Source organism: Bison bison, unplaced genomic scaffold, assembly GCF_000754665.1.
Source record: "Bison bison bison isolate TAMUID 2011002044 unplaced genomic scaffold, Bison_UMD1.0 scf7180017864072, whole genome shotgun sequence".
NCBI classification, from domain to species: Eukaryota; Metazoa; Chordata; class Mammalia; order Artiodactyla; family Bovidae; genus Bison; species Bison bison.
Genome location: NW_011494644.1, coordinates 1,950,009 through 1,964,372, shown reverse-complemented (window position 1 = coordinate 1,964,372; position 14,364 = coordinate 1,950,009). Strand labels below are relative to the sequence as shown.

The 14,364-nt window shown below is 43.7% G+C and overlaps 1 protein-coding gene across 3 annotated transcripts in view; it reads right to left on the bottom strand.

Moving 5' to 3' along the window:
* The window catches only part of LOC104986530 (chromosome unknown open reading frame, human C16orf62), a 138,996-nt gene extending 124,896 nt beyond the window's left edge, over positions 1–14,100 (bottom strand). For 2 of the 3 annotated variants that reach the window (XM_010837124.1, XM_010837126.1), the window contains exons 1-2: positions 14,043–14,100; positions 4,082–4,181 (exon numbers count right to left, since the gene is read on the bottom strand). In XM_010837124.1, coding sequence (XP_010835426.1) covers positions 4,082–4,181; positions 14,043–14,059 — 117 coding nt within the window. In that variant the 5' untranslated portion in view covers positions 14,060–14,100. Of the gene's footprint in view, positions 1–4,081; positions 4,182–8,103; positions 8,136–14,042 lie in introns of those variants that run through there. The other variant, XM_010837125.1, reaches the window with a different exon arrangement.
* Positions 14,101–14,364: the final 264 nt, after the last annotated feature.

The window sequence follows — 14,364 nt, the reverse complement described above, 5'->3', positions numbered from 1 at the left end:
AAAAATAAAAAAAAAAAAATCTATATCCCTCAAAAGTTAACAAAAGGTTTTTATGCTTCCCATGTAGCTTTGCCTGAGGAACTGGCCACATCTGGATGAGGAATGAGATGTGGCATCCCTGGATTTTTAGAAGTACTCACAGAGACAGCAGCAACTTTATTTTTATTTTTTTTAATAGAGCCTAATTCACCTTTATCGTGGGTAGTGCTTCCATTCACACTGAGCTCTAGCTCAAGGAAGAGCCAGGATACTCACCACAGTTTTGCACATCTTCTTGTTATTAAATTGAACCAGAAGTCCAGTTTCCAGCTGAATAAGAAGTCTGGCTGGTACTGATGTAATGCCCCCACCTTGCCCCCACCCCCACGGAGCTGTGTATATGAGGATGGTGTATTTCTGTCACAGATGCCACCGAAGACTTTCGGGATGGAGAACTTAAAGGCATTTCAGTTAAAAGCTGACACAGACTTGCACAGGAATGTCTGCCACTGTCCCACCTGAAAACAGCCTGGAGCCCAACCATTTTTGCCTCTGGGTCCCTGTCTCTGGATACAGGAAGCCTGAATGCTGTTTTGAGGGACTCTAAAGATTTTAAACACAGCATCAGAGACACAACTGGAAGTATTGGTCAGGGAAATGAAAAGTTGACTCATAAAAAAAAGGGAGATCTCCAGAAACCATGGACTTGGAGCCAGTTGATCAGAAGTGTGGGTGGCCAAGGGACCCCCAAATTTGCTGCTGGAGTCTGAAGCTAGGGCTGCTTGACTGAAGGCCCTGCCCTAACCCTGTGGTCTAACTGCGGGGAGTCGGGTGAAGTGCCTCCACTGGGGCGTGTCTGTCATTCCTGCCTGCCTGGCATCCATTCCCCCATCTCCCAGGCTCAACAGTCTCGATTTTCTTTGGAAATGAAAGTAGCCTTACCTGACTCTCAGCTCTTACAGGCCTGGTGGAGTGGACTCCCGGTTCCCATGGTGGGCACGAGCCCCAACCCAATCAACCAGCATATTCTACACCCCAGTCACCAGGGTTGATTCGGGGAAGGACATGTATCCCAACTGAGCACACAGAAACCGCAGAGAAGACTCTCCTTGCTGCTGGGTTTGAGCTCCTGAGATTGGAACCAACTCACTGGTGGGTCAGCTGCAGCCACATAAGCCCATGGGGATTTGAGGGCCCTGTGAGGTTGAAGCTCAGTCTTATGATCGCCTGCTTTATGGAATCACCCCCACGTTTTCAGGTTCTCTGTCATTCAGAAACTTAACGTCCTTAGTATCCACTGGCATCTGTCAACCTCATCCCACCCAAGATGACAACCACACGGCATCTATTACTTGCTAATAAAAAAAGTGCTAACCCAAGAGGGACCATCTGTATCTCTTGCCTGCTTTTTGTTTTGTTTTTTAAATAAACTCACAAATAGACTAAGATGCTATTTAAGACAGCACTCCATATTAGTAATTAGTGTTTGTGCTAAGTCACTTCAGTCACGTCCCACTCTTTGTGACCCTATGGACTGTAGCCTGCCAGGGGATTCTCCAGGCAAGAATACCGGAGCCGGTTGCCATGCCCTCTTCCAGGGATCTCACGACCCAGGGTTTGACCCACACCTCTAACGTCTCCTGCATTGGCAGGCCGGTTCTTTACCACTAGCATCACCTGGCAAGTGTTTATATAATGAATTAATTCATCAAGTATTACACCAAACTTAAACGCCAAGTACTGCAAGAAAGGGCTGAAACTCAGTACTGTACAATCCCTTAAAATTTTTAAATTTTTCACCTTTGAGGCTTAGCTACCATAAACCAAATATTCTTTCTCTTATGTTCATGCTTAAATGAAACCACCTCATTTTCTCAAACACCTAATTACCTTGTAGTCCTCAGATCCTGAAGCTCCCCATTTTTACTTACTTATGTTTCTGCTTTCTTTTATCCTTCCACTTTCACGCAAAAACCTTTGAGGCTCATGCCATTCTCCTATACTGTTCATCATTTTTATGCACCAGTTATCAATTTATTGTGTATCAGTTCCAAATCCACCCTTTGCTGTACGTTGTGAAACTAGAACTAGACCTTATAAACATTCCTCCTTGCCAGCTAGCACAGTGTTAGATTTCGTGAATAGAGGGCACTCAAAGGCAACAGCAGCAGGAAGATATTCTCATCAGGGTTCCAGTCCTCCATTTTAAAATTCAGTATAGAAGCCCAGTGGTCCTCAAAGACCAGTTCCAGCTGTACCCTCAGGCCACGCTCTTCCCATCTGACAGCTCTATCAAGTTTCTTTGACATAGGCAACCTGCGTGTTCCTGTGACAGCCATACCCTCTTCAACGATGCTGAATTTCAGCCTGGGGTTGGGGGAGAGGCTCTATCATAAGTCCTCAAAGTTCCTTCACTAGCCACTGTTCCTCAACCTGGAGTTGATGTCTGCATCTTTGTACCTGGTACTTTTGGGCCTCTTACAACAAGGTTGGCACTGTTATAAGGCAAATATTTTAGGCTTTGTGGGCCAAACAATCTGTCCAAATTCAACTCTGCATGAAAACAGATAATATATAAATGAATGATTATGGCTGTGTTCCAATAAAACTTTATTTACAAAACTGGGCTACTGGCCGTAATAATGCCAACTCCTGCTTTAGCCCTGTTTCATCCTTTATAGCAATTAACTATCTTTTACTAATTAACAATTCTTTAAATTTCTCTGTTCAAAAATCTTCTATCGTTTCTGTTGCCTGACTTGGCCCCTGACTGACTGATCTGCCTTGCCACTGACATGTGGTTATTTCCTCTACTACCTGCCTTATTTTTGCTCCGGACATTTATCTAATTTTCCATGCTTTATCCTACTCTTTGCGACTCTGCAAAAAGAAGCCTCAGTTAAATAATGTCCATATGACAAATTCACAACATTTTCAACCCCAAAACTGTACCCTGTCAGAATCTTAACAACAATATAATATTCTGATCACAATTTCCTTCACTTCCAGCTCTCACACTCTCACTCTGACCAAATCTGTTCTCTGAGCTCAGAGACTTCTCTGCTTCTTCCACCAGGCAGCTAGTGCATCTAAGAATATCTCACAACCACAAAGATCCAAGGGTCTCCAATTTCAGCAGGCATCTGTATGCCACTTAACATTCCTTTTACAAGCCCTTGGTCTGCTCTCTTTCCCACTTCCCTTAGAATATGAAGCCTAACCATATTCCTTGCCTCAAAACCCCTACTGGCACCCTAGCTTCATTTAGTGAAATAAATAAACAACTTATCGCTAGAAAACTAAGAGCAGGAGGAATCAAAACTTTTACAACTTTCTGATCTCTCCCATAAACCTGCCTGAAAGAAATTAAGACATAATGAATGTTTACAGCAGCATTATTCATAATAATAAAAAACTATAAACAGAAACTTCCCTGGTAGTACAGTGGATAAGAATCCAATGCAGGGGACGTGGGTTCAATCCCTGCTCCGGGAAGATTCCACATGCCACAGAACACCAAAGCCTGTGGACCAAAAGTACTGAGCCAATGTGCTGCAACTTCTGAAGCCAACACGCTGTAACTACTGAAGCCTGTGCACCGAGAGCCTGTGCCCCACAAGAAGAGAAACCACTGCAATAAGAAGCCTGTGCGCCAAAACTAGAGCAGCCCCCACTCACCACAACCAGAGAAAGCTGGCACAAAGCAACGAAGACTCAGTGCAACCAAAAACTAAATAAATGAACTTTTTTAAAAAAGCAAAAAGTACAAATAGTCAAAAACGTCAGTTACTGGGTGACTGGATAAACAAAATATGGTACACCCGTACAATGGAGGTAACAGTAATTACAGTGACCTCAATACTTAAATAGGAGCCTCCAAATCAGGAACAAAGGCATCCCACACTCGTGACCACCTCACTAACATGACGAAGGGAATCAAAATGATGGTGGGTGAAACCTCCACAAAAATGGGGCAGAGAACAAACTGGTAGATTTAAAAATCCAAAATCAGCTACCGCTGACAAAATGAGAAAGAACCAGGAACGCTGTCTATAATTTTATGGAATAGGAATGTCACAGGGGGACCCTTGACAAAACTTACCGTTATTGGTTTCAGTGGGTGATAGTCCCCAAACTCCAGCGGTACAGCCTCCAATCGGCATGACGCAAACTCAGCCTTGTAGTTCCTATTCCTGGAATGCCTGGTAAACAGCAAAACCCAGAAACCAATTTAGGTGGAGATGCATACATATTAAAAACTTTTTGCTAAAAAAAGAAAATTGTTTTTGATGAGACAATTGACGGTGGAACAGTATTTCTACCAAGACCAGTAAGTAATGGTAAATTTTTTTAAATTTTTTAATGGTTTGAAGGTATAAAGAGCTGCCAAGGCAAACAAAACCCATGAGGCCAGACACCAGAACAAAGGGAAGCTCAGTGAGGTGAAGCCAACTTCTTGCTGGCTATCTCTGGCTGGGCACTGTTGATTCTTGACATGGGACGTGAGGCTGAAGCCAGGCAGAGGGCGGCTGCTAGGAGGCAGAGCAGCCAAAGAGCTTTAAGGAAAACTCACAAGGCTGGAGACAGAAACTGGGGTTCAGGGCTATGGAGACAGCCAGGGCTTAATGGAAGAGCTTCTGAAGAAAAGGGAAGGCTGAGAAGTGAGAGATTTGGTCCTGGTTTCCCTTCAAAGTAGTCACCAGTTAAGCTGTATGGAGCAAGAGGAAGAGGCCAAATAGATGAAGAGCAGACAGTTTCATCAGTCTGGTGGAGAACCAACAAGTGAAGGGATTAGTGAAAAGAAAAATAAAGGGGGAGAGATTATTCACATTGAGGCACGGAAAGGAGAAAACATGAAAAGCACAGAAGAGTGGAAAAGACGAAAATGACACAAAGAAACGCCTAACACACATATCTGAATCTTGAAGGAGAGAGAAAGAACAGGCAGAAGCAGCATTTGAACAGATAATATTCCCAAACTAAAGACATCAATTCTGAGATTCAAGAAACACTTGTGCCCCAAGCAAGACGAGTATAAAAACAAAACAAAAAACAACCATACTTAGGGCCTTCATAGTAAAATGGCTAAAAACTAAAATGAGAATTTCTTAAGAGACATAAAGATACGTTATTACCAAAGGACAACACTAAGATTATTATCTCTGCATAAAATGAGATCCAGAATAAGGATCCAGAACAAGGATCCAGAAAAGGAATACTGGAGTATTACAGTACTGAAAGAAAATAATTGCTAACCAAGAATTTTAGACCTAGTTAAACTATCTTGCAAACATCATAGCAAAACAAAGAAGTTTCCCATCAAAGAAAAGGGAGAAAAGCAGCAGTAGCAGAACCACACATTTTTTTTTAAATGCTGAAAGTAGAAGGAAAATTATCCCAGCTGAAAGCAAAAAATATGCATGTGTGTATGTATTTCTGGAGAAGGAAATGGCACCCCACTCCAGTACTCCTGCCTGGCAAATCCCATGGATGGAGGAGCCTGGTAGGCTGCAGTCCATGGGGTCCCACAGAGTCGGACACAACTGAGAGACTTCACTTTCACTTTTCACTTTCATGCACTGGAGAAGGAAATGGCAACCCACTCCAGTGTTCTTGCCTGGAGAATCCCAGGGACGGAGGAGCCTGGTTGGCTGCCGTCCATGGGGTCGCACAGAGTCGGACACGACTGAAGTGACTTAGCAACAACATGTATTTCAGTTCAGTTCAGTCACTGAGTCATGTCCGACTCTTTGTGACCCCATGGACTGCATCCATACATGACTACTGGAAAAACCATAGCTTTGACTAGACAGACCTTTGTTGGCCAAGTAATATCTCTGCTTTTTAATATGCTGTCTAGGTTGGTCATAGCTTTTCTTCCAAGAAGCGCACATCTTTTAATTTCATAGCTGCAATCACCATCTGCAGTGATTTTGCAGCCCAAGAAAATAAAGTCTGTCACTGTTTCCCCTGTTTCCCCATTTATTTGCCATGAAGTGATGGGACTGGATACCATTATCTTAGTTTACTAAATGTTGAGTTTTAAGCCAGCTTTTTCTCTCTCCTCTTTCACTTTCAAGAAGCTCTTTAGTTTCTCTTCTCTTTCTGCCATAAGGGTGGTGTTATCTGCATATATGATACACATGTATATGTGTTTATATATATATATATGTATATATATATAAAATAAATCGGTCCTGAATATTCATCGGAAGGACTGATGCTGAAGCTGAAGCTCCAATACTTTGGCCACCTAATGCGAAGAACCGACTAATTGGAAAAGACCCTGATGCTGGGACAGATTAAAGGCAGGAGGAGAAAGGGGACGAGAGAGGATGAGATGGTTGGATGGCATCACTGACTTGATGGACATGAGTTTAAGCAAGCTCCAGGAGTTGGTGATGGACAGGGAGGGCTGGCGTGCTACAGTTCATGGGGTCACAAAGAGTTGCACACGGCTGAGCTTCTGAACAACAACAACAATGCATATATGCAATATGTACAAAAGAGCACAAAAGATAAAGGTACAGGTAAAACTAAATCAACTACAAAAAATAACTTCTTATGGTGTTTACAGTATACACAGAGTAAGAATGCATGACAACTAGAACATAAAAGGCAGAAGAGATACTACTTAAAAACTCAGAAAATTGTCACAGCACAGGAAGCCGGCCTCTTTGTTTCCTTGGCCTCCAAATGCCTTGAATTCATCCCTCCCCCCTCAAACCCACCCCCATTCGCAGCTTCTTAACTTTATTAATATTTGTATGAATCCCAAATCTAGTCAGCAGTTAACTGGCTTTACTTAGTAAGCCCCACCAACCCAGAAATCTAACACAGTACCAAAGAAATGAAACCCCATGTCATTTCACTTCTATCCCTTTCCAAATAAATTTCACTTTGGGTGTAGGAAAGGAGAAAAACTAGTGAACAATACAGACCAGCCTCTGCTTGTTTTTGTTTTTAAACGAAAACTCCTACCACAATATATCTGCCTAGTTCCTTTGGGTCACATTTACTAATCATATACTGCCTTCATCTTCCAAAAATACTGCAGATGAATTCATTGCTGAAATAGTCTTCCAAGCTCCTTTTAATATGCCACCAACCAAGTCTTGATTAATAAACAAAACCCTGAAGAATAAATTGGAAGACTAGTCATCAACAGCCCTAATGGAGTTTTAAAAATCAAATTATACTTTTCCTCCTTTCAGATCACTCTTAACTTTATCAGTAGAATTCTGCAAAGCTAACTGAATGAGTAGAAATATAATCTGACCTGAAATTTAACTGCAAATGTGTTTTTCACCTCTATAATAATTATTAGCAAATCAACAGCTGCAAAAAGCACAAAGTCAAAACAACAAGATGATGTGATATACAACTAAATATCTGTTCTCATTTATTATGTGCTTATTAATGTTGGGGCCCACAGTAGGCCACCCCAAAATATGGCATATTGATTATTTTGAATTACAGTTACTTAAGAAAAAGATGATATAAAAAGGGACAGTTTGACCCTCCTCTCTGTCTTCCTGAAAGCAGGAAATAAGTCTCCCATGTGAGAAGTGCTCTCCCTGAATCTGAAGGTAGAAGGACACCCTTGTCATCAGAGACAGGGAATTCAGGGCCAGTTCAGTTCAGTTCAGTTGCTCAGTCGTGTCCAACTCTTCGTGACCCCATGAATCGCAGCACGCCAGGCCTCCCTGTCCATCACCAAATCCCAGAGTTCACTCAGACTCATGTCCATCGAGTCAGTGATGCCATCCAGCCATCTCATCCTCTGTCGTCCCCTTCTCCAGTGTATAAAATGAACCTCATTATCTCTTTACTACCACAGGTCTGCTGTTTAGATTCTTCACTAATTAAGCACCCAAAGCCTAACTTGGAAAGACTAGAGAACTAATCTTTCTTCCTTCCTAACTAGGAAAGACTAGAGATCTCTTCAAGAAAATTAAAGATATCAAGGGAATATTTCATGCAAAGATGAGCACAATAAAGGAGAGAAATGGTATGGACCTAACAGAAGCAGAAGATATTAAGAAGAGGTGGCAAGAATACACAGAAGAACTGTACAAAAAAGATCTTCACAACCAAGATAATCACGATGGTATGATCACTCACCTAGAGCCAGACATCCTGGAATGCGAAGTCAAGTGACCCTTAGTCACTACAAAGCTAGTGGAGGTGATGAATTTCCAGTTGAGCTACTTCAAATCCTAAAAGATGATGCTGTGAAAGTGCCGCATGCAACATGTCAGCACATTTGGAAAACTCAGCAGTGGCCACAGGACTGGAAAAGGTTAGTTTTCATTCTAATCCCAAAGAAAGGCAATGACAAAGAATGCTCAAACTACCGCACAACTGCACTCATCTCACATGCTAGCAAAGCATTGTTCAAAATTCTCCAAGCCAGGCTTCAACAGTACGTGAACCATGAACTTCCAATATTCAAGCTGGATTTAGAAAAGGCAGAGGAACCAGAGATCAAATTGCCAACATCCGCTGGATCATCGAAAAAGCAAGACAGTTCCAGAAAAACATCTACTTCTGCTTTACTGATGACGCCAAAGCCTTTGACTATGTGGATCACAACAAACTGTGGAAAATTCTTCAAGAGATGGGAATACCAGACGACCTGACCTGCCTCCTGAGAAATCTATATTCAGTTCAAGAAGCAACAGTTAGAACTGGACATGAAACAACAGACTGGTTCCAAATCGAGAAAGGAGTACATCAAGGCTATATATTGTTACCCTACTTATTTAACTTCTATGCAGTGTACATCATGTGAAATGCTGGGCTGGATGAAGCACAAGCTGGAGTCAAGATTGCCAGGAGAAATATCAATAACCTCAGATGCGCAGATGACATCACCCTTATGGCAGAAAGCGAAGAACTAAAGAGCCTCTTGATGAAAGTGAAAGAGGAGAGTGAAAAAGTTGGCTTAAAACTCAACATTCAGAAAACAAAGATCATGGCATCTGGTCCCATCACTTCATGGCAAATAGACGGGGAAACAATGGAAACAGTGACAGACTTTATTTTCCTGGGCTCCAAAATCACTGCAGATGGTGACTGCAACCATGAAATTAAAAGACGCTTGCTCCTTGGAAGAAAAGCTGTGACCAACCTAGACAGCATATTAAAAAGCAGAGACATTACTTTGCCAACAAAGGTCCATCTAGTCAAGGCTATGGTTTTTCCAGTAGTCATGTATGGAAATCAGAGTTGGACTATAAAGAAAGCTGAGTGCTGAAGAATTAATGCTTCTGAACTGTGGTGTTGGAGAAGACCCTTGAGAGTCTCTTGGACTGCAAGGAGATCCAACCAGTCAATCCTAAAGGAAATCAGTACTGAATATTCATTGGAAGGACTGATGCTGAAGCTTAAAGTCCAATATTTTGGCCACCTGATGAGAAGAACCAACTCATTGGAAAAGACCCTGAGGCTGGTAAAGACTGAAGGCAGGAAGAGAAGGGGACAACAGAGGATGAGATGGTTGGATGGCATCACCGACGCAATGGAAATGCATTTGAGTAGGCTCCAGGAGTTGGTGATGGACAGGGATGCCTGGCATGCTGCAGTCCATGGGGTCACAAAGAGTCTGAGAAGACTGAGCGACTGAACTGAACTGACTGAAAGCCTAACTTTCTTTGTTCTGTCAATTCCTCACAAGTTTATAGTTTCTTTGTCTAAAAAACTATAAGAGCTGCCTATTGTGACCACTTCTTAGGTCTCATTTCTATGAGACCTCCAAGACACATAAATTAAAACTTTTCTCCCATTGATTTATCTTGTGTCAGTTTTATTAGTGCAGCCACAAGAAATCAAGAGAGTGGGGGCAGAGGGGGATTTCCCCTCCCTGACACTATACATCAGGATGCAGGCCAAGGCCCTTAACCTCTATTACCACATTTAATACTTTGGCCACCTGATGCGAAGAGCTGACTCACTGGAAAAGACCCTGATGCTGGGAAAGATTGAGGGCAGGAGGAGAAGGGGACGACAGAGGATGAGATGGCTGGATGGCATCACCGACTTGATGGAAATGGGTTTGGGTGGACTCCGGGAGTTGGTGACGGACAGGCAGGCCTGGCGTGCTGCGGTTCATGGGGTCGCAAAGAATCGGACACGACTGAGCGACTGAACTGAACCACATTTAATCAACTTTATGAGGTAGGCACTATGATTACGTCCATTTCTCAGATGGAGAAGCTGATGCTGTTGGTTAACTTGGGACAGGTGAGCATGTGACAAAGACAGATGTATATAGAGGCAGCCTGCCTCTAGGATTCAGCAGTTCTATAGATCATCCACAGGTCACCTTGAGAATCTGAAAAAGCAATTGTCATTTTAAGGATTGAGCTTTGAAATGATTTTTTTTTTTTAAGTTTGAGGGAAGGATTCTTTCAGGGAAAAAATACTGCTTCTGATGAAAACAAAATCTTTAAAAAAAAAAAAAGGAGAAGAAACATTTACCCTTCCTGAAAGTCCATGTCAAGTTGCTATTTTGATTTTTCAATCACATCTTCTGTTACTTCCATCATGTCCTCAGCTTTGCTCTCAGTTCCTTCTGTGTGTGTGTGCGCACATGCGTGCATGTGCACTTAGTCGTGTGTGACTCTTTGTTGCCACATGGACTGCAGCCCACCAGGCGCCTCTGTTCACGGAATTTTCCAGGCAAGAATACTGGAGTGGGTTGCCATTTCCTACAAAAGCGTTTTCTCCAAAGCCTAGGCCTTTGATAAGGCTCACAGTGACCTCTAGTGGGCATTTTCTCAAAAAGCCTTGCTTTTCTTCTTCCTGTGAATGCACCTGATAAACTGTTAAAATCCCCCCAAATCCCAGCTCCCAGCAATGCAAAAAGTTAGTCAGGTTCCTTGGCACTGCCGCAGAAAAAAGGCCAACATTTCATATCTCCACTCTGAGCTTGGTCAGACCTCTGGCTACTCCAAGTACGGCCCACAGATCATCAGCAAGGGCTTCACTGGGGAGTGTTAAAATATCCCGACCTACAGAATCAGGGTCTGCATTTCACCAAAATGCCCAAGTGATTTAAATGCACATTAAAGATTAACACTGCCCTGTTTTTAAATTATTTACAATGAATGACATGAATGCATATAAATCCTATTACCAGTTACTAAATGAATCTCCTTATACTGGAAACAGTAAAATCCACTAACTCCTTTTTTTTTAAATAATTTTATTTAATTATTTATTTTTGGCTGTGCTGGGTCTTTGCTGCTGCTCTGGCTTTTCTCTGGTTGCAGCAAGCAGGGGTTACTCTCTAGTTTTGGTGCTCAGGCTTCTCAATGTGGTGGCTTCTCGTGTCTTGGGCTTGGGTAGTTGTGGGCTCAGCAGTTGCAGCTCCCGGGCTCTAGAGCACAGGCTCAACAGTTGTGTGGCGCACAGGCTTAGTTGCTCCAAGCTATGTGGGATCCTCCTGGATCGGGGATTGAACCCATGTCTCCTGCACTGGCAGGTGGATTCTTCAACACTGAAAGATCACAGAAGCTCCAACTAACTGCTTTTTAATTCTCAAGTGATTTTTAAATTGCTAATGACATAATCTGGCCACACAGCTTTTTATCCCCCAATTACAATGTACTCCCCTTCCCTAACAGTCTTAAAATGATGTAAAAATTCTGACTCCAAAGAACAGTATTTTCAACAGTGCTATGACCACAGCATTGAACAGGAAATGCCATCCACAGTGCACTGGACATCTCACAAGTGAAGTCAGTGGTAACAAAAAGTGTGGGTAAAAAGAGGTATTCTGGGGAGACCCATGACAACACAGCAGAATTCAGGAGCTGCACAACCCAAGAACCTCAGCCCATGACCTAGGCTGAAGGACCAGCTGACAATAATGATTAAGATCACAGGACTGATAAATCTACCATATGACACAGCAATCCCACTACTGGGCATACACCCTGAGGAAACCAGAACTGAAAAAGACACATGTATCCCGATGTTCATTGCAGACTAACTACAGTAGCTAGGACATGGAAGCAACACAGATGTCCACTGGCAGATGAATGGAAAAGGAAGTTGTGGTACATATACACAATGGAATATTAGGTATAAAAAGGCATGTATTTGAGTCAGTTCTAATGAAGAATACTGGAATGGGTTGCTATTTCTCTCTCCAGGGGATCTTCCTGACCCAGGGATCGAACTCTTGCATTGGCAGGCAGATTCTTTACCACTGAGCCACCTGGGAAGCCCCAACGTAAAATCTACCAAAGGTAAAAATGCTCTGAAATTAAACAGCATCTTCCTGGAACTTCTAATTACAAAACCCCAGCCAACTAAGTTCACTGAAGCCTTATGTTATGGCATTTAAGTCTTAGTAATAAGAAAAGCTTTGACCAACCTAGATAGCATATTGAAAAGCAGAGACCTTACTTTGCCAACAAAGGTCCCTCTAGTCAAGGCTATGGTTTTTCCTGCGGTCATGTATGGATGTGAGAGTTGGACTGTGAAGAAAGCTGAGCGCCGAAGAATTGATGCTTTTGAACTGTGGTGTTGGAGAAGACTCTTGAGAGTCCCTTGGACTGCAAGGAGATCCAACCAGTCCATTCTGAAGGAGATCAGCCCTGGGATTTCTTTGGAAGGAATAATGCTAAAGCTGAAACTCCAGTACTTTGGCCACCTCATGCGAAGAGTTGACTCATTGGAAAAGACTCTGATGCTGGGAGGGATTGGGGGCAGGAGGAGAAGGGGACGACAGAGGATGAGATGGCTGGATGGCATCACTGACTCGATGGACGTGAGTCTGAGTGAACTCCGGGAGTTGGTGATGGACAGGGAGGCCTGGCTTGCTGCGCGATTCATGGGGTCGCTAACAGGCGGACACGACTGAGCGACTGAACTGAACTGAATTCCCTAAAAGGACTTTTGCGTGACCAGGTCAAAGAAAACTCAGGGCAGGACGTATAAGGACTCACTGTCATCTAATTCTAATTTAGTGTACCAAGCCTTTGAAGGAAGACTCTTTAAAGAGTTATCCAGGTGAAGGAAATACAAACCAGAAGTATGTATCTGATTATTTCTAAGGTCCAGGGCTGTGTATTTTTTCATTTGTTCACTTACTCGCTCATTTAACGTAAACCACTTCCCATAACTTGCAGAGAAAGATTAGAAAGTAATTTCCCTTTCTGAGACGTAGAGGAGAGCTCACGTGCCCATATGATTCCACCACTATCACAACTTGCTCCAGTTCTTCACATAACTGTCCTAGGAACTAGTTGTTGACACTTAGTGACTAAACTATATATATATATCACTTTACAAAGAGAGGAGCCATAAGGCTTCAGCTACTGCTGAAGCGCCAATTTCTCCTAGCTACTCCAGCCAGAACGGCCCCTACGGACTCATTAGCCTACGCACACGCCCACAGCTCCTTCTCGATGAACTCCTACTCATCCTGCAAAACTCAAATCTATGACTCTTCCTCTCTCAAGCCTTCCCCAAGCCGTCAGGTGTGCCTCATCCCAAAGCCTTCTTTGGTCATTCTTCTATTCTGCGTATCTGCTCCGCTAAACAGCAGCTCCTTGAATCCAAGGAGTATATCTAAGGGTTCTGTATCCTCGAGTTCTGCACCCGCCCGGTGCAGGGAGAGAGCCCTGCACAGAACTGGATGAATGGCAAGTCTCCTGAACAAGAAGCCAGTCATTCAGAACACAGCCAGGCCCTCCGAGTTGTCCAGACCAGAGCTGAGTTCACCATTCTCTGCATCCGCGCCCCCAGAACCCACGGCAACTTCTGGGAAAGCGGAAGCCGGGGAACTTGAGTTTTTTTTAAGAAAACGAATGGAGAAAGGAGCGGGGAGGGCGATAGGAGGAGAGGACCAAGACCCCACCGGTCCGGCATTAGGAATGTCCTCTGAATCCGGATAGCCGCCCCACCCGGAGACTGGGTGGGAGACTTCACCAAACCCAACGGAGAACAGTTCATACACTCCCTCGCGGAGACACACACCCAGAAACAAGAGTCCGAAAGACAACCAAGGCCACTACCTCCCTAAAGCCCACTCGCCGCTTCTTCCTTACCAGGGAAAGGCGGCCATCTTCCCAGTCACATGACCGGTGGGTCTGAAACCGCCCGCCCAATTCACCCTCTCAGACCCCGCCCCTCCCAGCCGCCATGTTTGCGAGGGGCGGGCTCACTCCTGACGCGCCGGGGCCGCCGAAGTTGCGCTGACGTCAGTGGGGACTTTTGTGGCAGGTGAACGTCTGGTCCGCAGCGCCCTCTGGAGGCGGTGAAGAATCCAGACGCCTACTGCAGATGGTGACTGCAGCCATGAAATTAAAAGACGCTTACTCCTTGGAAGAAAAGTTGTGACCAACCTAGATAGCATATTGAAAAGCAGAA